The following is a 27,645-nucleotide window of genomic DNA, read 5'->3' as shown; positions in this document are numbered from 1 at the left end:
TCACACCTGTAATCCCAGCACTTTGGGAGGCTGAGGAGGGCGGATCACTTGAGGTCAGGACTTTGAGACCAGCCTGGCCAATATGGTGAAACCCTGTATCTACTAAAATACAAAAATTAGCCAGGTGCAGGGGCACATGCCTATAATCCCAGCTCCTTGGGAGGCTGAGGCAGGAGAATCGCTTGAACCCAGGAGGCGGAGGTTGTAGTTAGCCGAGATTGTGCCACTGCACTCCAGCCTGGGTGACAGAGCGAGACTCTGTCTCAAAAAAAAAAAAAAAAATCTATGTAGAGAACAAACAAAATTAGAAAACATTTCTGAACCTTGGGGGGGCTCATGCAAATATAAGGTGTGCTCAGTCACCAAACAACTGATGAGACACGTGCTTTAGTTCTCTTACCTTTTTCCCCAACAAAAGGCAAAGACCATGTGAAAACATCCATAAAGTTTGGAAGCCAGTAGGGGTGTGGAGAACAATTAAACTGCCTGATATTCATGACATTGTTTTCATATTTCAACACAGCAGCTAAAAAGGAAAAAAGCAAGAAAATCTGGCAAAGAGGAACATGGCATGGCAACTGATATGCTTTGTACAGCTGTGTACCTGCTACACAGAATTCGAGAACTTTCCATTTGTAAAGTCAGGACTTGACTAGGTAAAGCGCAGATGGAAAATTTTAAAGCCTTTTATTTAGTTCATTCTCTTAAGAGTTATTCCAAGGAACAAAGTCACCTGAAGAGCTCATATAATAAAAGTACAAAAGAAACTGAAACTTTGGAGTCACTGCACAGTAACTATCTATATAACCCTCAAGATCCACATGAGGAAAATTTCCCCACAATTTCCTTTTATAGGCCAAATGGTTATAATTACAACTCTCCTTTGAAGGCAAATATCACTCATTAAATGGCCACAGCCTGTTTTGCTAGTCATTAGCCTTAGTTAAATATTGTATACACTCTCTGGGAGTTTATATAGTGCAGTTACCAACTCATACTGGAAGATACAAAAGGCAAACTTGGAGCAATTTACAATTAAATGTTCAAAATTATATTAAATCATCTCTGTATTCAATATATGGATTTTAAAATCGCCGATTTCTCCAATACACAGCAGTATATGGCCAGCAAGCTATGTTTAATATTAACCATTCAGAGTTGCACACATACTTTGATGCCAAACTGATTTTCTTTATATTTTGAAAGTCTTAAAATCCAATTCCTTAGCCTCTATCACCAGCAGTGTTGTTGGCACTATTCTCTTAATTATTCCGTGGTCATGAAATAAAATAGGGTGTAACAGTTCTCTAGAAATGACAGATATAGGTCACGTCCCTGTTTCTGTTTCTTTGTTATAGGACAATCTAGTGTTCTTAAAATTTAAGTTATTGAATGTCTAAAATGTACACCATAGATTATTAAGAAAATAAATTAAAATATAATCTCTAGCTCTTAAAAAGCCTAACACTGGCTATGACGCACACGTTCCATTATTTTCACGTGTATGTATTTATTTAGTTTAGGTAAATATGTCATATATCATTATTCAACAACTCCCTCAATTTCTACACAGGAAAAATAAGTGGGAGGTGAGTCTCAACAGTGAATGACTGGAAACGAGTTTATAAAACTGCTTTTGGGGCCGGGCGCGGTGGCTCACGCCTGTAATCCCAGCACTTTGGGAGGCCGAGGCGGGTGGATCACGAGGTCAGGAGATCGAGACCATTCTGGCTAACACAGTGAACCCCCGTCTCTACTAAAAATAATACAAAAAATTAGCTGGGTGAGGTGGCGGGCACCTGTAGTCTCAGCTACTGGGAAGGCTGAGGCAGGAGAATGGCGTGAACCCGGGAGGCGGAGCTTGCAGTGAGCAGAGACTGTGCGTCGCTGCACTCCAGCCTGGGCGACAGAGAGAGACTCTGTCTCAAAAAAACAAAAACAAAAACAAAAACAAAACTGCCTTTGGGTGTGTTCCCAGTGGACAGAAGAAAACAAGAAGAATCTTTAAAAATCATGATTAAAGGTCTTTCGTGTAACCAGTGGAACTAAGAAATACCTGTAGATACCAAGAAGTCTAAAGAATATGAGTACTCCTAGCACTCTGGGAGGCTGATGCAGGCAGATTGCCTGAGCTCAGGAGATCGAGCCCAGCTTGGGCAACGTGGTGAAACCCCGTCTCTACTAAAATACAAAAAATCAGCCAGGCATGGTGATGTGCACCTGTAGTCCCAGCTACTCGGGACACCACTGTACTCTAGCCTGGGCAACAGAGCGAGACTCTGTCTCTGAAAAAAAAAAAAAAAAATATATATATATATATGAAAGAGGGCAGGTGTGGTGGCACACACCTGTAATACCAGCACTTTGGGAGGCCGAGGCAGGAGGATTGCTTAAGCTCAGGAGTTTGAGACCAGCCTGGGCAACATAATGAGACCCTATCACTACAAAAATATTTAAAAATTAGCCAGGTGTGGTGGCATGCACCTGTGGTCCCAGCTAGTTGAGAGGCTGAAGTGGGAGGATCACTTGAGCCCAGGAAGTCAAGGCTGCAGTGAAGCAAGATCGTGCCACTGCGCTCCAACCTAAGTGGCAGAGACCGAGAGAGAGAGAGAGAGAGAGAGAGAGAGAGAGAGAGAGAGAGAGAGAGAGAGAGAGAGAGAGGAGGGAGGGGAGGGAGGGAGGAGAGGAGAGGAGAGGAGAGGAGAGGAGAGGAGAGGAGAGGAGAGGAGAGGAGAGGAGAGGAGAGGAGAGGAGAGGAGAGGTCAAGAGAGAGAAAAAGAAGAGCAACAGAAGAAGAAAGGGAAGAAAAAGAACAATAGAGTTGCCTTTTTCAGAAAAGAAGGCACTTGCATGGGGAGTAATTGAGTACCACCAGGGACTGTTCCAAATGCCACATTTTCTGCCTTTTTCCTTCTAAAATGCTTACGAAACAACCAATGAAAATAAGATTGTTTTGAGATAAAAGTTACTAATTATGTCAAAGTTGACAGAAAACTCAAGTAGAATGAACTGTGACTTTTACTTTTTTTTTTTTATTTTTTAGACAGTGTCTTGCTCTGTTGCCCAGCTGGAATGCAATGGTGTGATCACAGCTCACTGCAGCCTCGAACTACTGGACTCAAAGGATCCTCCTACCTCAGCCTCCTGAGTAGCTAGAACTATAGGCATGCTCCACCTTGCCTCGCTAACTTTTAAATTTTTCTTTGTAAAGACGGGGTCACATTTTGTTGCCCAGGCTGGTCTTGAATTCTAGGCCTCAAGTGATCTTCCCCTTGGCCTCCCAAAGTGCAGAGATTACAGGCATGAGCCACTGTGCCTGGCCAGGACTGTGACATTAAAAGTTTGCTAAAGGAATAATCAAGAACAAAATCAGGTTAGATTGAGACAAAAAACAAGCTAGTAGTGAGTTAACTGTATAGTGGCTGCTGACTTAGGTGGCATGTTTCAGCTTGGCACACTGATAAATCCATTGAGCAATCAATAGATACTCTTTCTGATGAAGTTAAAAAAGAAAGTGAGAAAGGAACACCTTCATTACAAATAGCAGATCTAGGGCCACTAACAGTCCTTGAAGACGTTTAACAACACAAATAGTCCACACCATTGACAAGAGAATAAATAAGAATAAAACCTAAGTTGCTAATATACTGGAAATATCAGGAAAAAGGAAATAACAAATGAACTTAGGGAGAAGCAGAGCATTGTAGGACAGATAAGGCTCAGAGAAGAATGTTAACGTAAATGAAAACATAAGGCTAGGACAGAACTTAAGTCAAAGACATGCTTTTTAAAATAGACAAGTCACTGGAGGACAAACTAAAATGACTGACCCAAATCAGATTTAAATGAGATGTGCCATTCCACAGTTTACTTTTAAACAGAGTAAATATTAATTATATTTTGGCCATCTTTGGAACTTATCTCCCCAACTGCATATACAAGGTATAACTATAAAGTAATGAGACTTAAGAAACCACCAGCTACAAACACACCAGACCTTTGTATCAGATGAGTGTGGTCCTTTGATATCATCACATCAGGTACAATAACAGTAAAATCTGTATTACTATAGTAATTTATATTTTGAACAACACTTTAAGATCCATTTTCCTTATTCCAACTTATCTTCAACAACCCTATATGACAGATATTTTAAAGATGAGGCTCAGAGAAGTACCTTGTTAAATGTGACACACTTAAAAGTGAAGCAGTACTAGACTGATTCCTTGCTTTGTGTACTTTTCAGCACAACTTATTGCCTTACCATACAATTAATCCAGAGATGCTGCCATTACTCAAAACGTTTTTGGAACTCCTCTTTTGGAAGTGCCTCCAGAGCCACTGTATCAGCAACACGAGAAAAACCAGTCTCATTACCTTATAATCATACCTTGTTTCTGACCCCAAATGGTATCATCTAGCTTGATCACTCACCTTATTTATCAGTCTTGACTCCGAATGACTTTTGGCTGTCCAAAAATCAAATCCACCCTCAAAGGACGAAGATTTCCCATCATTGAGGATAATCAAAAGAATGTGTCGCAGACTCTGAAGGCAATGCCAAAAGAGGAGTTCCAAAAATGTTTTTGAACAAGGACAGCATTGTTGGAATAGGTGTGTAGCCTCCCAAGGTAACTACTTTGAAGGGACAATACTCATTTGGATATGTTCGTTCTGGCATGTTTATTTTCAAAGTCCTATTAATTTATAGTCATACTTTATAAACAACAAAATAGTTACAGAAATATGAAGTTTTTAGGAGGACCACTGCTTCGATAGAAAACTTATAAACTATTAATCATAAAAGTTTTAAATTAAAAAAAACACTTTAACAGGATAAAGTGTTAGAAATAAAATTTCTGGAACAAAAGGCATGTATATATCCATTCTTCTTTTTTCATACGGGAAACTGAAGATTAGAAAGATAATGTGACTCACCCAAAGTCACAGTATTAGTTTCTGGCAGGGCTTAAACTAAAAATGAAGTTTTTTTTTTTTTTTTTACTTTGTACACTAGGTCACTCTACCTAGACCATATCTCAAGAAAAACAAAAATAGTTTAACAATTCACAAATATTAAAATACCAATGATGACTCTGAGATACTGTTATAAATACATTAAATTCACCAAAACCAATAATTTATGCTAACTATTCTAACATGAGCCTGAAGCAATTTATTCTTCTTATACTTTGATTCTGTAGTATCAATCCGACCTATTATGATCATTATTTATACTCACAAAGAAGCCAGTAATCCTTAGGAGATAAAGACCAAGCAGCAGCATAAATTCTAAATTTCTTGGCCTTTGTTTCAACGAAGACCCCTTTTTTTCTTATTTAAAGTTTATATTTTAAAATGAAACAAACACACATACATACATACAATTAAACCAGAGCTCACGTTTACTCATAAATTCAAACTCAAATATTGCTGGACTCCTTTACCTTTATTGTTATAGACATCTAGGTAATTGGGGGCAGAGAAAATTGTAATAAGTGATGGAAAGCCTGTTGCTTGGCTCTTCCTGTACATTCGATACCTGAAAAAGAGATGAAAGCCCATCTGTCTTCATATTAAATGCAAAGACTCTGCAGTGATATTTGGTACAATTTTAATGTGACTTACCCAGCATCTTGGGCTTCATGGGCTCTGATAATTGATAATAAATTATTGTTCTGCAAAAATTCACAAACTGCAGGGTAACTGGAAAAGAAAATCAGAAAACATAAATCCAGAATTAAAACAATTTTTTAAATAGGAAGATGGAGAAAAGTCAACGTGATATTAGCTGATTTTGTTTCAAAATTACAAGTATTACACACTACTGAAATGTTATGAATACATTAGTACTCATCATTCTGTTTTTCTATTTCACTAATATACCTCACTACAGATCAAACATGAAGACACTAGATAATCCTACAATAGCAAGAGCTCCTCCCTCCCATCTTTTAATTTTTGTCTTAATCCATAATGATAATAATACAACACTAAAAACTTTTATCAGTGTCTTGATATTAAAAAGTGCAACAGTAGTGTGTGTGTATATATAGTAGGTGCTAAAAATTCAACACATACTTTCTTCAATTGTCAAATTGTTAGAAAAATAAAAGAATGTACTTACAGCTTCACAGGTAATATCAACACCAAGATAACATTATGCAGGAATATATATATATATATATATATATTTTTTTTTTTTTTTTTGAGATGGAGTCTTGCTCTGTCGCCCAGGCTGAAGTGCTGTGGCGCAATCTCGGCTCACTGCAAGCTTATGCAGGAATATTTTAGGAGTAGATGTAAATATTTTAGCCAACCATATTCTAAAAAAAGATACAATATTCTCACATACTCCTAAAATATTCTCGTCATACTATTACCTCTCTGAATGACAAATACCTGATAGGAAGAACTGGAGTATACAAAATTAACCTGGAATTACTTAGGCATTAATTATTTAGTTTATTTTTAAAATCTTTGTTTCTCCTTATGCTCATTAGAAAAAAATTACTTTTAAAGTAGATTGTAGATGACGTCAGCAAGATGGCAAAAGAGAATGTCCCCAGCCGTGATCCTCCTACAGAAACAATAGTTTGGAAGCCATCCATGACCATAAGTGCCACTATGAGAACCTTGGGATTGAGGTAGGTGGTTATGAAACCTTGGTGGAGCCCAAGACTAGGAATAGCTGCTTTGAGAAGGTAGGCCCACTGACCTTTCAGTTATAGACCCAGAATCAGCCCGTCCCTTGTAAACTTGGTTCCAGTCCTACTTGTCTACAGTCCTACCACCAACCTCATCCATCCTGGGAAGGAACCATGTCTATTGATGCCCCTAGTAACAGATCAACCAACCAGACCCAACTGCAAACTCAAAGCAGCACTCTGACCTGGCTCCAGCTGTGCTCTACTATGGCCAAGAGGAAGGCCTGTCTTAACAGGGACCTTGTGGAAATCATGCCTGTCCATTCCTCTGGTAAAAGGGCTGCTGACTGGACCCAAACATAAACCCAAAACAGCCTCTTGGGTCCCACCCTATTGAGTTCCAGAAACAGCTCTCCCCATCCATGGGACATACTTGTCCATGCCCCTAGTGGCAGGCCCACTGACTGTGAACCCTAATGTAGCCCCATAAGCTAGCTTCACCCCTGCTTAATCACAATACCACAGGCAATCCCACCAATCCAGGGACTCAATAGGAGAAGGTATTTACTTGATGAACTAGTCCATAAAAACTGGAAGGCCCCTGCTCCTTCAAATGCATAGACTCCATTGCAAGGCTATATGAATTATAAAGAACCAGGCAAAAATGACATCACCAAAGGAAACTAATAAAGCTCTAGTAACTGGCCCTAAATAAATAGAGATGTATGAATTGTATAACAAAGAATCCAAAATAATCATCTTAAAGAAGCTCAATGAACTATAACTAAACAAAATCAGTAAAGCAATAAATGAATAAAGAGAGATGTTTAAAACAGAAACCATAAAAAGAAGCAAATAGAAATCCTGCAGCTGAAGAACACAATGACTCAACTGAAAAGCTCAAGAGACAGCTTCAACAGCAGACTCAGGCAGAAGAAAAGAAACGGCAAACTTAAAAGATAGGTCATTTGAGGCTGGGCGCGATGGCTCACGCCTGTAATCCCAGCACTTTGGGAGGCTGAGGAGGGTGGATCATGAGGTCAGGAGATCGAGACCGTCCTGGCCAACACGGTGAAACCCCATCTCTACTAAAAATACAAAAAATTAGCCAGAAGTGGTGGCGGGTGCCTGTAGTCCCAGCTACTTGGGAGACTGAGGCAGGAGAATGGCATGAACCTGGGAGGCAGAGGTTGCAGTAAGCTGAGATCGTGCCACTGTACTCCAATCTGGTTGACAGAGCAAGACTCCATCTTAAAAAAAAAAAAAAAAAAAAAGATAGGTCATTTGAAATGATACCATCAGAGGGACAAAAACAAAAAAGAATAAGAAAGAATGTGGGAAGTATACGGGACTTATGGGACAACATCAAGTGAAAATAATATAGGCATATGAGAGTTAAGGAGAAGAAAAAGGGGCAGAAAGCTTATTTTTAAAAACTAAAGGCTAACAGTTGTTAGCCAAATCTAGGGAGGAAAATCGACATCTCAATTCATGAAGCCTAAAGGTCTCCAAATAAGTTAAACACCGAGACGCATTATAATTAAGTTGTTAAAACTCAAAAAGAAAAAATCTGAAAGCAGCAAGAGAAAATCTACTTGTTACATAACATACAAGGAAGCTTCTATAAGATTATCAGTGAATTTCTCAGCTGAAACCTTGCAGGCCAGGAAAGTGGGAGACAATATATTAAAAGCGCTAAAAGAAAGGAAAAAAAAAAAAACCTGCCAACCAGGAATACTTTACTCAGCAAAATTGCCCTTTAAGAATGAAGGAGAGATAAAGACTTTTCCAGAAAGCAAAAACTGGAGTTTGTCACAACTACACCAGCCTTATGAGAGCAACTAAAGGAAGTTAAAGTAGAAATTAAAAGATGCAGCTGGCCGCGGTGGCTCGTGCCTGTAATCCCAGCACTCTGGAGGCCGAGGAAGGCACATCACTTGAGGCCAGGAGTTAGAGGCCAGCCTGGCCAACATGCTAAAACCCCATCTCTACTAAAAATATAAAAAATTAGCCGGGTGTGGTGGTGTGTGCCTGTAGTCCCAGCTACTCGGGGGGCTGAGGTAGGAGAATCACTTGAACCTGGGAAGCAGAGGCTGCAGTGAGCCAAGATCGCACCAATGCACTCCAGCCTAGGTGACATAGCAAGACATTGTCTCAAAAATAAAGTAAAATCTGAGATTAATTACATTAGGTGTGTGAATGGGGAGTAAAGTGTAGAGTTTCTATACGTCATTGAAGGTAATTTCTTCTCAGCTTAAGACAGACTGCAATAACTATAAAATGTTTGATGCGAACCCTATGAATGAAAAAGCACAGTAGATACATGAAAGATAAAAAGAAAAGAACCAAAATACCCCACTACAAAAATAAAAATCGAATCACAAAGAGAAAAAGAGAGGAATAGTAGAACCACAAAACAGACAGAAAGCAACCAACAAAATGGTAATAGTAAGTCCTTACCAATCAATCATTACTTTAACTCCCAAATCAAAAGATACAGTATGAGTGAATGGATGAATACAAGACCCAACTATATGCTGTCTACAAAAGACTCACTTTAGATTTAAAGACACACATAAGCTGAAAGTAAAAGGGTAGAGAAAGGTATTCCATGCAAATAGTAACCAAAAGAGAACATGAGTGGCTAAACTTTTATCAGACAAAATAGACTTTAAGTCAGAAATCATCACAAGAGGGAACAAAAGTAATTATATAATGATAAAAGGGTCAATACAACAGAAAGATATAACCATTATAAATATATATGTACCTAACATCAAAGCACCTAAATATATAAAGCAACAACAGATCTGAAGGCAGACATTGACAGTAATAAAATAATAGCAAGTAGGACGGGCATGGTGGCTCACACCTCTAATCCCAGCACTTTGGGAGGCCGAAGTGGGTGGATCACCTGAGGTCAGGAATTTGAGACCAGCCTGGCCAACATGGTGAAACCTCATCTCTACTAAAAATACAAAAATTAGCTGGGCATGATGGTGCATGCCTGTAATCCCAGCTACTTGGGAGGCTGAGGCAGGAGAATTGCTTGAACCCAGGAGGCGGAGGTTGCAGTGAACCGAGGTCGCACCACTATACTCCAGCCTGGGCGACAGAGCAAGACTCTGTCTCAAAATAATAATAATAATAATAATAATAATAATAATAATAATAATAATATAACAATAGCAAGTAACTTCAACACATCATTCTCAGAATGGATAAATCATCCAGTCAGAAATCAATAAGCAAACAACAGAATTGAACAACACTATGGACCAAATGGACCTAATACGCATATACAAAACTTTTTGCCAAATAACAGAAGACTACAATTCTTCCCAAGTGTATACAGAATATTCTTTTGGCTATATAATCATAAAGAAGTATCAACAAACTTAAGAAGATGTAAATCATCCTAAGTATCTTTTCCCACCACAATGGAATGAAACTAAAAATCAGTAACTGTAAGAAAACAGGAAAATTCACAAATATGTAGAAACTACACACCACACTTTTGAACAACTATTGTGTCAAAGAGGAAATCAAAAAGGAATTTAAAAATTATCTCTAGATAGGTCAGGAGTTCGAGACCAGCCTAAGCAACATAGCAAGACCTCGTCTCCTCTAAAAATTTTAAAAACAATTAGCTGGGTATGGTGGTACATCCTGTAGTCCCAGCTACTCAGGAGGCTGAGGCAGGAGGATTGCTTGAGCCCAGAGGTTCAAGGTTGCAGTGAGGTATCACTGTGCCACTGCATTCAGCCTGGGTGACAGAGCAAAACACCGTATTTCAAAAAAAAAAAAAACAAAAAACAAAAAACCCTCAAGACAAATGAAAACAAACAAAAATATACATATCAAAATGTATGGGATGCAGCAAAAACAGTACTTACAGGAAAGTTTATAGTAATAAATGCCAATTTAAAAAACAAAAAAGACCTGAATTCAACAACCTTATCTTACACTTCAAGAAACTGGAAAAAGGAGAATCAAATAAACCCAAAGTTAGCAGAAGAAAGGAAAGTTTAGGGCAGAAATGAATCAAATAGAGAACAGAAAAACAATAGAAAAAAGTCAAAACTAAGTGTTGGTTTTTGAAAAACTAAACAAAATTGAACAAACCCTTAGCAAGACTAAGAAAAAAACAGATAAATAAATAAAAAATGAAAGAGGAGACATTACAATAGATGCCACAGAAATAAAAGGGATCATAAGGGACTATTACGAATAACCATACACCAAAACACTGGAAAACCTAGAAGAAATGGATAGAGTCCTAGAAATATACAACCTGCCAAAACTGAATCAAGAAGAAATAGAAAACCCAAACAGACGAATAGCAAATATGGACACTGAATCTGTTATCAAACAGCTTTCAACAAAGAAAAGCACAGGACCAGACGGTTTCATGGGTGAATTCTATCAATCATTAAAAAAAAGAATTAATACCAATCTCTCTTAAACCTTCCAAAAAATAGAAGAGGAGAGAATTCTTCCAAACTCACATTATGAGGCCAGGATCACTCTGATACCAAAGCCAAAGACACCAGAAGAAAGAAAAGTACAGGTATCTTTGATGAACATAGATTTTTAATCGTCAATAAAACACTAGAAAGCCAAACTCAACAACACACTAAAAGGATTATACACCATGGCTAAATGGGATTTATCCCTGGGATAAAAGAAGGCAGAGTATCACTTTGTTCAACCTCAGCTGGGAACATGCATGTGTCCTGGGTGAGTCAAATTTTTTATGTCATTATTCCCAGTAGCTACATTCTATAATGTTGCTGCAAAAACAGAATTAGCAAATAATGAAACACTACTGCTAAGGGAAATACAGGGTAAAGTTCCTGTGAGCCTCTGGTCATAACATTTTCACCCACCAATTAATATATACCCTTGTTTCAGATGTGTTTCTGTCTAATAATACTTTAGGTCATTTACACTGTTGATTCATTAACATTGAACTCATGCCCAAAACCACCATAATTCATGCCTAAACAAAGCCTATATCTAACACTCGCATATTTTCCCTGTAAGACACACCACAGCCTTCTTGTGCTTAGGAACCCTAGACAGCAGCACTTCAGCACTATACTTGGTGGCCATTCTAAACAGTGAAATCACTCATGAAAAGCACAAAAACATAAAACATGTTTCACTAAATAAAACCCAAAAGAATGCCTGTTTACAATATGAGGGCTGCAAAAAGAAGGTAGGGCATCATTTTGTTCAATCTCAGCTAGGAACATGTGAGTGAGGTGGCTCAAATTTTTTGTTGCACTGCACACTGCATTCCCATGAATGATTATGACACCTCTGTAAGTACTGATTTGGGTGTTACAAACACATCTTAGTAAGTGGGGGAATTCACAAATATGAAATCCATAAGTAATGAGAATCAAGTATATATCCACAGGATTAAGTTTTAGAAGTAGAATTTCTGGATCAAAGGCCATGTACAAATGCCTTTGATAGATATTACCAAGTTGATGTCCACAGAAATTGTACCAATTTCTATTCTGACAACAATGAATACGTATTATGCTCTTTATTTTAAGCAATGTAAAAAGAAATAAAAGTTAATTGATTTCATCACATTAGTCATTGGAAAAGTTGGCATGGAGGAATGAAAAATGGTTACTGGCTGGGTGGGACTCATCCCTGTAATCCCAGTACTTTGGGAGGCCAACCAGGGAGGGGTGCTTGAGTCTAGGACTTTGAGACCAGCCTGGGCAAAACAGCAAGACCCTGTCTCTACAGAAAATTAAAAAAGCAGCTGGGCATGGCGGCACACGCCTACAGTGCCAGCTACCCAGGAGGCTAAGGCAAGAGGACTGCTCAAGCCCAGGAGGTTGAGGCTGTAGTGAGCTGTGATGGCGCCACTGCACTCCAGCCCGGGAAACAGAGACAGACCCTGTCTCAAAAAAAAAAATAAAATAAAATAAAAAAAGAAGAAGAAAGAAAAAAAAGACAGTTTACTATCCATCTGACAAGGGATTAATAACCAGAATATGTAAGGAGCTCAAACAATTCAATACGAAAAATCCAATAATCCAATTTAAAAATGAGCAAAATATCTGAATAGACATTTCTTAAAAGGAGACATAAAATGGCAAACAGGTATATGCAAAGGTATTCCATATCACTGATCATCAGAGAAATGCAATCAAAACTATGATATCATCTCACTCAGTTAAAATGAGTTTTATCCAAAAGACAGGCAATGACAAGTGCTGGTGAGGATGTAGAGAAAAGGGAACCCTCATACGCTATTGGTGGGAATGTTTAGTACACTACTATGGAGAACAGTTTAGAGGTTCCTCAAAAAACTAAAAATTGAACTACCATATAATTCAGCAATCCCACTACTATGTATATATATAAAAGAAAGGAAATCAGGATATTGAAGAGACAGCTGCACCTCCATGTTTATCGCAGCACTGTTCACAATAGCCAAGATTTGGAAGCAACGTAAGTGTCTATTAACAGATGAAAGGACAAAGAAAATGTGGTACATATACACAATGGAGTATTATTCAGCCATGAAAAAGAATGAGTTCCTGTCATTTGCAACAACATGAATGGAACTAGAGAGGTCATTATGTTAAATGAAATAAGCCAGGCACAGGAAGACAAACTTCATATGTTCTCACTTATTTGTAGGAGCTAAAAATTAAAACAATTGAACTAATGGAGATTACAGTAGAATGATGGTTACCAGAGGCTGGGAAGGGTAGTGAGAGGGGAAATGGGATAGTTAATGGGTACAAAAAAACAGAAAGAATGAATAAGACCTAGTATTTGCTACTGTGAGATTTAAACAACAGGGTCACTATAGTGAATAATAATTTAATCGTACATTTTAACATAACTAGAAGAGGCTGGCCACAGTGGCTCACACCAGGACTTTGGGAGGCTGAGGTGGGTGGATCACTTGAGGTTAGGAGTTCCAAACTAGCCTGGCCAACATGGGTGAAATGCCATCTCTAAAAAACACAAAAATTAGCCAGGCATGGTGGTGGGTGCCTACAATTCCAGTACTCGGGAGGCTACGGCAGGAGAATTGCTTGAAGCTGGGAAATAGAGGATGCAGTGAGCTGAGATCACGCCACTGCACTCCATCCTATGCGACAGAGCAAGACTCCGTCAAAAACAAAGTGAAAAAAAAAAAAACAACAAAAAATAAAAGAGTATAATTGGATTGTTCGTAACACAAAGGATAAATGCTTGAGGTGATGGATACCTCATTTACTTTGATGTGATTATTACATGTTGTATGACTGTATCAAAGTATCTCATATAACCCATAAATATATATACCTACTACGTACTCACAAAAATTTTTTTTTAATTTTTTTAAAGAAAAAAGGTTTAGAAGAACGCTAAAAGTAATGGTGAAATCAAAGTTTCATGTGTGTGTGCATGCATGTATTTTAATGAACACATTATCTTAGCCAAGTAACAGAGATTTTTAGGGAAATAAATATATTATTTGCCACAATAAAATACTGGGATTAAAAATAATTTAGATTTCCAACTTCTCTATGTCTTTTTTTTTTTTTTTGAGACAGAGTCTTGTTCTGTTGCACAGGCTGGAGTATAGTGGCACAATCTTGGCTCACTGCAACCTACACCTCCCAGGTTCAAGTGATTCTCTTACCTCAGTCTCCCAATTAGCTGGGATTACAGGAGTGCTGCCACCATATCTGGCTAATTTTTGTATTTTTAGTAGAGATGGGTTTTGCCATGTTGGCCAGGCTGGTCTTGAACTCCCGGCCTCAAGTGATCCGCCCGTCTAGGCACCCCAAAGAGCTGGGATTATAGGGATGAGACACCACGCCCTGCCTGTCTTCCTATTTTTGAGTGTCTAATCACAATGAAAGCTCCTGTGAAATTTAAAACAACAACCAACTTCCAGGAAATGTACTGGGCTTAGTTCACAATGTCCTGTTCTTTTTATATCTTAGTCTACACTAGTGGTTACAAAAGTTGGAGAGCTTTTGAAAACACAATAGGATTCCTCTCAGACCCAGTATCAGAATCTCGGGGGAAAGAGCCAAGAAAGCTTTGATTTTTTAAAAAAAAGTGTATAGCTAATGTTTAGGAACAAATAGTCTAGATCAGTTAGAGTCGGACAAAAATATCAGAGCACTGTAGGATGTCCAATCATGTTTAGTGTATTACACTTCTTAGGGCATAATATCTAAGAAAATATAAAAAGCCAAACAAATAAGTTTCTTGTCTCCTATTAATCGAAAAATTAAACACAAGTGCTTATACTACACAGATCTGAAATATAATATGCTGAAAAATAATCTGATAAAATGAATTACAGTTTCCTTTCATAATTTTCTATCTCAAGGACTAGCTTACCTGTAGAAATAAGAGCACCCTCGGACAGTGTTGTGGGTATAGTGCTCCAAGGTCTTCTCATTGCCATAATCCTCTGAAGGATCAGACCAAAGCAGGTCACACACAGGTCCAAAGGCAGGAGGTTCTGTAAACCTGTCTAACTAGAAGACACACAAAAGCCAAAAGAAAAAAATCAGGAGAGCAAAAGGCTTCTTGGAAATTGGTATGCATCAAAGAAAAACCCCTTCCACCCACAAGAATGTATTAGGAGAGAAGCCAGTGTGCCCCTAAAGGATTTTCCTGCAAGAAAAGGAACATTTAACAATTTTAGATACAATAACTTTTATTCTTTTTCTGCAATAACTTTTTTTTCTTTTTTTTTTTGAGACAGAGTTTCACTCTTGTTGCCCAGGCTGGAGTGCAACGGCATGATCTCGGCTCACCGCTAACTTCGCCTCCCAGCTTCAAGCGATTCTCCTGCCTCACCCTCCCTAGTAGCTGGGATTACAGGCATGTGCCACCATACCCAGCTAATTTTGTATTTTCAGTAGAGATGGGGTTTCCCCATGTTGGTCAGGCTTGTCTCGAACTCCTGACCACAGGTGATCTGCCCTCCTCGGCCTCCCAAAGTGCTGGGATTACAGGCGTGAGCCACTGCGCCCGGCCTGCAATAAATTTTTATAAACATCCCTGTCATTTAACCATGCTGTAGTAAAGGATCCTCTTACATCCTAATCGTAAAGGAGTACTAATTTAATTCAAATGTGAAATCAACCACTATAGAGATATACTATTTTAGAAAGACTATGACTATATAAAATTAATTTTAATTGTCTAGGTGAGCCAATGTTACCATGAGAGCAGAAATGTTTTACAATGGTTCTGTTCATTGCAAACCTCATTCCAGTGGAGATTTCTTTATTTTAAAGAATGCTAATTTTGTAAGGGCATTTATCCTTTCCATTCTATGCAGCTGAGGTATTTCAATATGAGTTATTAACTTAAGCCTTTAGTCACTGCTGCTTTAGTTAAAAGCATAAAAACCAAGAGAAAGTAAGTAAGAGAATAGCTGAATGCCAAGAAGATAATTTCTACTGAGTGAAAGAGCTTTTTATTGATACGATTGATTCAGAATTATAAAATTCATATTTTACTATGTAAAAGAGAAATGCTGGTTATTTAAAAGACAGTAAGGCAAGAGAAAAGCCAGTACATATAAGTACACCCTCTTACCCTGAGGAGACTTTCATTCAGAGAAAATAGTTTTATAAACAGAAAAATCTTTAGTCTCAGTACCTATAAGAGAGGATGAGTATCCATCACTTTGATTAAAAAACAGAGAGAGAGACAGGTAGAAGAATTCAAAGGTAGAGAAGATAAGATGACTATGTACAATAAAAATTGGTCATCTTTTTCCATAATGAAGATACAGAATCTTGGAAATAATAATCACCAAGGAAGGCAAGTAAAACAATGAAACCGTATCATCTAAAATGTCAAAGCCAATGCATTTCGGAGATGGCAGTGTCCTCAGACCATCCTTTCCAACTTCCTCATGTCATAGAAAAGAAATGTGACAAAGAGATTCAATAATTTGGTCAAGGTTACACAATTAATGGCAGGACTGTGATTAGAACCCTGGTTTCCTTCCTTTTGTACCGTGATATAATTTAAAGTTTCAGGACTATAAGAATGTTAGCTTTCTAGTTGGTAAAAACATAGAGCTTATTAAAAATTATAATTTGTGGTAGATACATATCAAAATGTTAACAGTAGTTATAGTGATGAAATCAGAGGTATCTTCCATTTTCTTACTTTTGATTATCTGTATTTTAAAGATTTCAGCTAAAGATATATTGGTTGACTGCAAAAAGAAACAAATTTTAGGTCAGGCGCAGTGTCTCACACCTGTAATCCCAGCACTTTGGGAGGCCAAAGTGGGCAGATCACTTGAGGTCAGGAGTTCAAGACCAGCCTTACCAACAACCGGTGAAACCCCGCCTCTACTAAAAATACAGAAATTAGCCTACTAAAAATACAAAAATTAGCCAGGTGTGGTGGTGCGCACATGTATCCAGCTACTTGGGAGGCTGAACCAAGGAGGCGGCAGTTGCAGTGAGCTGAGATAGCACCACTGTACTTCGGCCCGGGTGAAAGAGAGACTCTGTCTTAAAGCAAACAACAACAACAACAACAAAACCCAACACATTTTAAAAATATACTCTATGAGAATAATAAAAGATTACTTACTTTCCTAATGTCATCTAAAGAAGTAATTTCAGGTGACATTCCTCCATGTACACAGAGAAACTGCTGGTTTAAGAGGGCAGCAAGAGGAAGACAGTCAAATGTCTCCATACAGGCATCATACACCTGTTCCGAATATTTGATTCGACCTAACAAAAAAGGAAAACCAGTCAATGGAAGAAAAACTAAAATGTATCACATTTGAAAAAGGATATAGGCCAGGAGAATATGAAGCTATTTTAAAGCCATTTATTTTAGATAATTTGAAATCACAATTATCTTTATAAAGATAATTTTGAAAAGTTGCGGATAATAGGTAAACAATACCTCTCTCCTCTTAAAGACAAGTGTGACCTTGGATTAACTTTCTAGCTCTGTTGCTTGGAAATGTGATAAGGTGACTGTCCACTGTGTTACTAGGCAACATGGCTTGTGGTAAAAATTACCCAGTTACCTGGTGGGAAGCTATAGCTTTGGGCTCCTCTGAAGGTAGTTTTACAACACACATTGACACTTTCGATGCATGAGGCTTCTATACCAGGATGGCTCCCTAATCTTCCCAGTATGGATATTGTTTCCTTGTACCTGAGCTGGTGAGATGGGAGGGGGCAAAAGAGACGGAAAGCTGCTGGACTGTGGTATGCACTGCTGTGAGGACCACTCCACTGAAAAGGAACGCCCAGTGCTGCCCTTCCTGTCTATATCCTTCTAAGTATATGGATGATAAGTAGGGTCCATGGTAGTCTTGTGAGTCTGAATATTTTATGGGTCTTAAAGATCCCTTAGGGATGTTGAAGATATATAAGTGAAAACTGGAGTCTTAGGTGATATCAATAAAATGTCAGTAATGTTTTTGCTCATGATTTTTAAGGTCTGTAAACAAATTATGTCTTGATTCTCTTTTCTCTAAAAACATTTGGCTTAAGCTGATGTGGTGGCTCATGCCTGCAGTCCCAGTGTTTTGGAAGGCTGAGGTAGGGGGATCACTTGAGGCCAGGAGTTTGAGACCAGCCTGGGCAACACAATGAGGCTTAATTTTTTTTTTTTTTTTTTTTTTTTTGAGACGGAGTCTCGCTCTGTCATCCAGGCTGGAGTGCAACAGCAGGATCTTAGCTCACTGCACCTCTGCTTCCCGGGTTCTTGCGATTCTTCTGCCTCAGCCTCCCGAGCACCTGGGACTACAGTTGCACACCACCACGCCTGGCTAATTTTTGTATTTTTAGTAGAGACGGGGTTTCACCATGTTGGCCAGGCTGGTCTCAAACTCCTGACCTTGTGATCCACCTGCCTTGGCCTCCCAAACTGCTGGGATTACAGGTGTGAACCATTGCGCCCGGCCGAGGCCTCATTTTTACAGAAAATTAAAAAACAAAATTAGCTGGCTGTGGTGGCACATGCCTGCTGTCCAAGCTACTTGGGAGACTGAGGTGGGAGGATAGATTGAGCCCAGGAGTTTGAGGCTGCAGTGAGCTACGATAGTGCCACTGCACTCCAGCCTGGGCAACACAGTGAGACTCTGCCTCTAAACAATAAAAAATAAATGTTTGGTTTAATAAATTATGTTTTGATGTGGCTGTCAACTTGGGGCTACAGAATAAGGAAATACATCAGCAGGTGGAAGGAGGAATCTCTACAAATCTCTAGAAAGGAAAAGTCATGAAATAATAGGTGGGAAACTGGAAAATGGGCATTTAAAGAGAAAAAGGAACATTTTCTTCTTCCTTGGCCTTGGTTTCAAAAAGTCAAGCTGTGCTCAGGGATGTGTGTGGGTAGAGAAGACCAGAAGTATAGTCAGGCATCCCTGCAGAACTGTGAGCTCCTTCTCCTCTTCTAGGATTCTGGGAAGATGAGGTGGCCTACAGGACCAAGAGAACAAAGCTGTATCGAGTGAGTCAGACTATCTAGTTGGTAATTATTTCTGTGTTTATTTCCTTTTTGTGATCTCTAAGCCTTTAGAAAGACATAATGAGAGCCTGGTCCTAGCAAGGCTTTGGGGAATAAAGCGAAGAATGATGGATTCAGGTTTGGGCCAGACTGAAGTACTGTACGGGTGACAGGAATGATTAGAGAGAGATCCCTAAGGAAGATGTAAACCAGTAGACCACACTTGAGGTTGTAAGGCCTTCCATCCCTGAGTGTGAAGATTTCTCTTTAATGCCAATACTGGGTGATCAGGGTTTGAGTTCATTAAGGGAGCCTGTGGGTTTCTTTGAGGTTTTCAGAACATTTTGTATTGCTGTTATAGCAGTCAGCACAATCTATTCCACAACATATGCTAACTTTATTAGGAGCTCAAAGTTAACAAGAGCCATGTCTTATGCATCATTGCCTCTCCTTACAGTTACATCCTTATGCTCTGCTTTGTCTTAAATACTATAAATTTTGCCCATTTCAAAGTAGATCCAGCATTGGCCATAAAGTCTGTCAGAAGTAAAAAACAAACAAAAAACTCTTTAATTTATGGTCAGTGATTGACTTTTTCTCCTGAAAATCCTAGAAACCAGAGTTCCCTCTGTTGCCAGTGTCAGTAAGGAATTCCTCCATGGGAGTTCTACACTTGAATATAGGTAAGAATTTCAATTACTTACTAATTTATGCTCCATAACATCTTACATTGATAAATGCCTTTCAATTCCAAACTCAACATAATTCCTTAGTCTACTTCCAAAAAAGAATGCCAAGTCTGAAGACGGCAAGTAATGAAGTATATTGTTATTTTGTAAATCAAATCAGGAGGTCAAAAATTAAATTAAGCAAAAAGAAGTTCATATTATATTAATATGTGAATAAAATAGGCTACAAAATGTTACCATCTTCATTTTTTCAAAGTATACGAACTGCATATATAATCACCAATATTTAATTTTCTGGGGGATTAGATTGACAATGGTATCTATATTTTTCTTAGTTTAGCTGTTTTTTTTATGATGAATATGTAATCTTTATACAATAACATTATTATACTGCCTTAAAAAAATTTTTTTAGAGACAGGATCTTACTGTTTTCTAGACTGGAGTGCAATCGTAGCTCACTGTAACCTCAAACTCATAGGTTCAAGCAGTCCTCCTGACTAATCTTCTAAGTAGCTGGGACTACAGGTGCACACCACCACATCCAGCTAATTTTTAAAAATTACTTGTAGAGACAGGATCTCGATATGCTGCCCAGGTTGGTCTTCAATTCCTGGCCTCAAGCAATCCTCCTGCCTCAGCCTCCCAAAGCGCTGGGATTATAGGCATGAGGTACTGTACCTGTACCTGGCCTATATTACCTTTATTATTTAAATGTATTGAAGGCTTATGATGTGTCTGTCAGTGAGTTAAGCATGTGGCATGGCATGGTGGTGAAGAGCATGGAGTCTGGAACTTGTTGCCTGCTTTGAAGAAACTCAGCCCCCTCCACTTACTAGCTATGGGACCTTGGATAAACATTTTAACTCTCTGCCTTGGTTTCCTTATCTATGGTCATAATAATAGTAATACCCTGAATTGTAGATTCAGGGTTGCTGTGAGGATTAAATGAATTCGTTTATGTAAAATATGCAGAATAATGCTGGCACTTAGTACATACTAGGTAAGTGTTAACTGATAAAGTATTTAATACTCACAGAAACCCTATGAAGTAGATATTGTTACTGTCTTCATTCAAAAACTGAGGAAATTAGGCTTACTTGCCCAAAGCTGCAAGCTAGTAACTGGCAGAACTGGGACTCAAACCTGTTCATGCTCTTAATGACCCTCTAATATTTCTCCTAATCATTATTTTTAAATAAGATTTTGAATAGGAGAATCTAAATAGCCAAATACATAATTCCCAGTGGTTAAATTAGCTGATTTAAGTGCTTTATTTTCAAGACAAATTTTTAGGATATATCCCAAAAAACAGTTATTTCTATAGCGAAGGGAAAATGCACTACAGCCATAGGATGACACGGATATAAGTTCTAACTAGTATCCATAATACAACATTAACAAAACAAAATTTTCAACAAAACCCTTTGAAAGCAATTCTGAGAGTCAGCACTACCTGCAAGAAATCACAATCTGGTCTAGTCACTGATGATATATTTGTTTCCATTTTTATTTGCTTTATTTACTATTATTATTATCTGAGACAGGGTCTCATTCTGTCACCCAGGCTGGAGTGCAGTGGCATTATCATAGCTTACTGCGGCCTAGAACTCCTGGCCTCAAGAGATTCTCCCACCTCAGTCTCCCAAATGCTGGGATTACAGACGTGAGACATAGCTCAAATTTTAAAAGCCACAAAAGGGTATAATGTGCCTCCTGCCCTCTCTCTGCAAGTAACCAATATTACCAGTCTCCTGGGTGTCTTTACAAAGATATTCTATGCATACACATGCAGATATGTATGTTTCTTCTCTTTCCAAAACATCCTTTTGGTTTTTACATACACGATAGCACATATGTACTGTTCTTTACTTGCTTTTTGTACTTAAGAACACATTTTGGCTATCATGCCACATCTTCAGAGGAAGAATGGAATTAAGAGTATGCCACCCCAAAATACGCCACTCCAGCACACTGACAACTTTGAGTTAAAGGCACTTGAAAGCCGGGCGCGGTGGCTCAAGCCTGTAATCCCAGCACTTTGGGAGGCCGAGACGGGCGGATCACGAGGTCAGGAGATCGAGACCATCCTGGCTAACACGGTGAAACCCCGTCTCTACTAAAAAAATACAAAAAATTAGCCGGGCGAGGTGGCGGGCGCCTGTAGTCCCAGCTACTCAGGAGGCTGAGGCGGGAGAATGGCGAGAACCCGGAAGGCTGAGCTTGCAGTGAGCTGAGATCCGGCCACTGCACTCCAGCCTGGGAGACAGAGCAAGACTCCGTCTCAAAAAAAAAAAAAAAAAAAAGGCACTTGAAAAACCACAGGTGCAAGAAGATCACTCTGGCCTTCGTGCTGTTTCTTCTTCTTCTTTTTTTTTGAAACGGGGTCTTGTTACATGCCCAGGATGGTCTCAAACTCCTGGCCTCAAGTGATCCTCCCAGTTCAGCTTCCCAAGTAGCTGGGATTACAGGCACATGCTACAGTGCCCAGCTTATGCTGCTTTTTTTTTTTTTTTTTTGAGGCGGAGTCTCGCTCTGTCGCCCGGACTGGAGTGCAGTGGCCAGATCTCAGCTCACTGCAAGCTCCGCCTCCCGAGTTTACGCCATTCTCCTGCCTCAGCCTCCCGAGTAGCTGGGACTACAGGCGCCCGCCACTTCGCCCGGCTAGTTTTTGTATTTTTAGTAGAGACGGGGTTTCACCGTGTTAGCCAGGATGGTCTCGATCTCCTGACCTCGTGATCCGCCCGTCTCGGCCTCCCAAAGTGCTGGGATTACAGGCTTGAGCCACCGCGCCCGGCCTATGCTGCTTTTTAAAAGCAGGAGATGAAATTCCCATTTGAAAGATGCCCTCCCAGAGCAACAGACACTGAGACCTACTTGAAAATGGAGGGTAGGAGGAGGGAGAGGATCAGGAAAAATAACTACTGGGTACTAGGCTTAGTGCCTGGGTGACAAAATAATCTATATAGCAAACCCCTATGACACAAGTTTGCCTATATAACAAACCTGTACATGTACCCCTGAACTTAAAATAAAAGTTAAAAAAACAAAAAGAAAAGAAAGATGCCCTCCGTGTACAAGAAGGAAAATAACATTGTTATCACCAAGGATTAATAGTTGAGGCTGAATTCAAATAACATAACTCTTATCTTCTAGCCTCCTCACATCATTTAGTTCCTTTTTCACAACTTATTACTTTTCATCCAATTCAGCATGTAAGTGTTCAACTCTGAGTCTCTGGGTCTTCATTTTCTTACAGCGGCTCCTATGTCATATAGAACTTATATTAAATAAATCTGTATGCTCTTCTCCTATTAATTTATCTTATGTCAATTTAATTCTCCGGCCCTGCTGAAAAACTCTGAGAGTAAAGGTAAAATTTTGCCTCCCCTACTGAAGAGCTTTGTAATTTTTTAACATCTACCTAGTATTTTGCTTTATAGATATGCCACAATCTAATTAGACCAATCTTTTGCTACTCTAAAAAAACGCTGCAGTGAGCAATGACAAACAATATTTGTTTATTTTTTTTTAAAAATCCAGTTGTCATAACAATACTGCTTTCATTAGTAAAATTACAGGAGTTTCTGGAACTTGTCAGTAAGCTATTTAACTATACATTTAAAAACATGGTTCCTGGAAGGGCCGGGCACGGTGCCTCACACCTGTAATCCCAGCACTTTGGGAGGCCAAGGTGGGTGGATCACAAGGTCAGGAGTTCGAGACCAGCCTGACCAACACAGTGAAACCCTATCTCTACTAAAAATACAAAAATTACCCAGGCGTGGTGGCGCACACCTGTAATCCCAGATACTTAGGAGGCTGAGGCAGGAGAATCGCTTGAACCTGCGAGGCAGAGGTTGCAGTGAGCCGAGATTGTGCCACTGCACTCCAGCCTGGGTGACAAAGCAAGACTCTGCCTCAAAAAAAAAAAAAAAAAACAGGTTCGTGGAAATAAGAAATTCATTTACTTTAGTAGAAACTTTGACCCAGAGCTATGAGCTTGAACCCACAGCATTTATGGAATAATATAAACACGAGGTTCCTTCAAAGAAAATAAATAAATAAATAAATACATAAAAATAGGCTGGGCATGAGGGCTCAAGCCTGTAGTCCCAGCTACTCAGGAGGCTGACGTGTAGAGACCGCTTGAGCCTGGGAGGTTGAGGCTGTAGTGAGCTATGATTTCACCAGTGTGCTACAACCTGGGCAACAAGCAAGACCCTGTGGAAAGGAGAGGAGGGGAGGGGAGGGGAGGGGAGGGGAGGGGAGGGGAGGGGAGGGGAGGGGAGGGGAGGGGAGAGGACAAGGGAAGGGAGAAGGGAAGAGAGAAGGGAAGGGAAAAGGGAAGGGAAAAGGGAAGAAAAGGAAAAGACAAAACAAGACAGACACTATGCCTCTTGCTTTCTAAGTAGATAACAATGAAACAATACTTTTGCGAAAACAAATGATATGTCAAAATTTAACTGTTAGGGGCTAGGCATGGCGGCTCACACCTGTAATCTCAGCATGTTGGGAGGCCAAGGCAGGAGGATCGTTTGAGAAGTTCAAGATCAGCCTTGGCAACATAAGCGAGACTCAGTCTCTACAAAAAAATTTAAAAATTAGCCAGACATGGTGGCATACACCTACAGTCCCGGCTACTCGGGAGGCTGAGGCAAGAGAATCACTTAAGTCGAGGAGTTCAAAGTTGAAGTGAGCTATGATTACACAATTGTACTCGAGCCTGGACAACAGAATGAGACCCTGTCTCTTAAAAAAATAAATTTTGTTTAACTGTTAGACAAAAAATAAATGTTTGAGGTGATGGATATTGCAGTTACCCTGACTTAATAATTATACATTGTACACATATAGTAAAAATATCACATGTACCTCAAAAATAGGTACAACTATTACATATCAGTTTTTTAAAAAAGGAAAAAAAGCAGTATACTTTTCCATAAAGAAAGGAATATTTTTAAAAAATCTCTGCATTATACAGCAATTTAAGATTGATACAAGAAAAGCCTTCACCCACTTCCCCCTTAAAAACATGAACAAGATTACAGCTGCACAATCTGAAACTAAGCATCCCTTACTAATTATAAGATGCTAATTCTTGAAGCCACAGTGGCCACTGAAGAGAGATGAGCTTATCAGTAAAAACACCCATGCACAGCAACACACATGCTCTCTCCTTATACAGGAATAAAATTTTAAACTTATACTTGAATTTGTGTGCTTGTTCCAAGATTTATTTACATTTCAGATGCAGCATTATAATAAAAAAAGAAGGACTATCTTGGTAGACAGGAAAAAAAGAAAGCTATCAGGTTTAACTACAGTTAAATCATGTGAAAAGCAAATAAAAACCTGAGATTAGAAATTATGGGCAAAAGGAGACACTTAAAATGTTTCCAGGACCTATTGTTCCAGCTTCTAAAAATAGTCTGAACCATTTATACCTGTCAAAAAAATCCCTGATGTTATTATTACACATTGCATCCCTGTATCAAAATATCTCATGTATCCCATAAATACATACACCTACTATATACCCATAAAAATTAAAAATTAAAAAACAATTCTGAAAAGACAGAAGAATAATTAAGAAAAATGTCACCTAAAAAACCTCTGAAATTTAATTCAAAACAAAGGCAGTCATAGGGAGCTTTCTTCACTACGTATCTACTCCTAATTAATAAAATTAGCTGACTGTTATCAAGCATTATATTCCAGGGCATTTGTTAACTGCTATATGCATTATTTAATGTTCCCAGGTAAGAAATGAAGGTGTTAAAGAATACCCCAATGTTTGATTTAGAAAAATAATATAAAATAAAATATTTCTAATTTTTGTATTTGGTGAAGTGGTTCCCAAAGAATAGTAGAAGCTTCCTGGCCGGGCGTGGTGGCTCAAGCCTGTAATCCCAGCACTTTGGGAGGCCGAGACGGGCAGATCACGAGGTCAGGAGATCGAGACCATCCTGGCTAACACGGTGAAACCCCATCTCTACTAAAAAAAATACAAAAAACTAGCTGGGCGAGGTGGCGGGCGCCTGTAGTCCAAGCTACTCGGGAGGCTGAGGCAGGAGAATGGCGTGAACCCGGGAGGCGGAGCTTGCAGTGAGCTGAGATCCGGCCACTGCACTCCAGCCTGGGCGACAGAGTGAGACTCCGTCTCAAAAAAAAAAAAAAAAGAAGCTTCCTAAAGACTCCAGAGCCGTCATTCTTAACCAGCAGCACACAGCTGAACTACCTCGGGTGCTTACAAAGCTTTTCAAATGCTTGGGCCCCAACTGGGTAATTTTTACATTACCAATTTGAAAAATAATAATAATTATAAAAGTAGTACACAGTGGTGGTAAAAAATAACTCAAACAATACTAGAGAGGATATAAAATTAAAAGTCAGTCATGCGTGATGGCATGCACTTATAGTCCCAGCTATTTAGGAGGCTAAGGCTGGAGGATTGCATGAGTTTGAGACTAGCCTGGGCAACATATCAACACAGCATCTCAAAAAAAACAACAACAACAATAACAACTATAAGTCCTCCTAACCCAACCTCCCACTGTTAATGATTTCTTCTGTACATTATATATTTTTAATTTACAAAGGAGATAACCATTTACATGCTCTGCAAATGGCTTTAAAAATAGCATCTCTCCATATCAGTACATATTATGGGTCTATCTTGGTCTGTCTTTTGTTTTTGGAGACAGAGACTTGCTCTATCATCCAGGCTGGAGTGTGGTGATCATAGCTCACTGCAGCCTTGAATTCCTGGGCTCATGCAATCCTCCTGCCTCAGCCTCCCAAGTAGCTATAACTATAGGCACATGCCACCCACCACACTCAGCTAATTTTTAAATTTTTTGTAGAGAGAGTCTTACTATGTTGCCCAGGTTAGTCTCAAACTGCTGGGCTCAAGCAATGCCCCCATCTCAGCCTCCCAAAGTGTGGGCATAAGCCACTGCACCTGGCCACCTTGGTCTTTCAATAGCTGCCTAGCATTCCATTGTTAAAAGGCATATTATTCATCACTGTCTTGTCGACATTTAGATTATCTTTTTGTTGTTGTTGTTGTTGTTGTTGTTATAATTAACACTGCAGTGAACATCCTTAAGCATCCATATCTTACTGTCTTTTTGTGAGTATATTTGTTTGGTGGATGAATTCTAAAATGACCTGAATTGACCTACATCTTTGTATGTATAATCCACTCCTCTTTTAGTGGATGAAAACTCTAAGTATGATGAGACTCCCATTATTTTGTCCCATTACATGGCAAAAGAAAGACTATCTTGGGAGGGCCTGATCTAATCAGGTGAACATTTATTTATTTATTTACTTATTTATTTTTAGGGACAGGGTCTCACTCTATCACTCAGGCTAGAATGCAGTGGCACAATCAGCCCACTGTAATCTCAAACACCTACGCTCAATCTATCCCTCAGTCTCAGCTTCTTAAATGGCTGGGACTACAGGCTTGCACCACCATGCAGGCTGACTGAATTTTAAGTTTTTAATTTTCTTTTTGGTAGAGAGGAGGTCTCACTATGTTGCTCAGGCTAGTCTTGAACTCCTGGCCTTAAGTGATCCTCTCCCCTTTGGCCTCCCAAAGTGCTGAAATTACAGGCATGAGCCACCATGCTTGACCTAAGATGAGCCTTTTAAAAACTGAGTGAGGGTTTCTTTCCAGCTAGCTGATCACAGAAGAGAAGGTCAGAGAGATGCATTCAGGGCAGCCTGGAAAAAAGCAAACATTCATATTGCGAACTACCACTGGAGGCTACATGTTATGGAACTGCAAGCAATATCCAGAAGCTGAGCA

General features: G+C 39.2%; 1 protein-coding gene across 4 annotated transcripts in view; it reads right to left on the bottom strand.

Annotated features, from left to right (window-relative positions):
* Nucleotides 1-27,645, bottom strand: part of PPP3CC (protein phosphatase 3 catalytic subunit gamma) — a 101,966-nt gene that overhangs the window by 14,252 nt on the left and 60,069 nt on the right. For all 4 annotated transcript variants that reach the window (XM_010365370.2, XM_010365372.2, XM_010365371.2 and 1 more), the window contains exons 5-9: nt 17,259-17,404; nt 15,030-15,169; nt 5,629-5,706; nt 5,448-5,542; nt 401-526 (exon numbers count right to left, since the gene is read on the bottom strand). In XM_010365370.2, the coding sequence (XP_010363672.1) occupies nt 401-526; nt 5,448-5,542; nt 5,629-5,706; nt 15,030-15,169; nt 17,259-17,404 (585 nt within the window). The remainder of the gene's footprint in view (nt 1-400; nt 527-5,447; nt 5,543-5,628; nt 5,707-15,029; nt 15,170-17,258; nt 17,405-27,645) is intronic.

This window comes from Rhinopithecus roxellana, chromosome 9 (genome assembly GCF_007565055.1).
Source record: "Rhinopithecus roxellana isolate Shanxi Qingling chromosome 9, ASM756505v1, whole genome shotgun sequence".
NCBI classification, from domain to species: Eukaryota; Metazoa; Chordata; class Mammalia; order Primates; family Cercopithecidae; genus Rhinopithecus; species Rhinopithecus roxellana.
The sequence above is the reverse complement of the archived record's forward strand: the minus strand, read 5'-3'. Positions and strand labels throughout refer to the sequence as shown.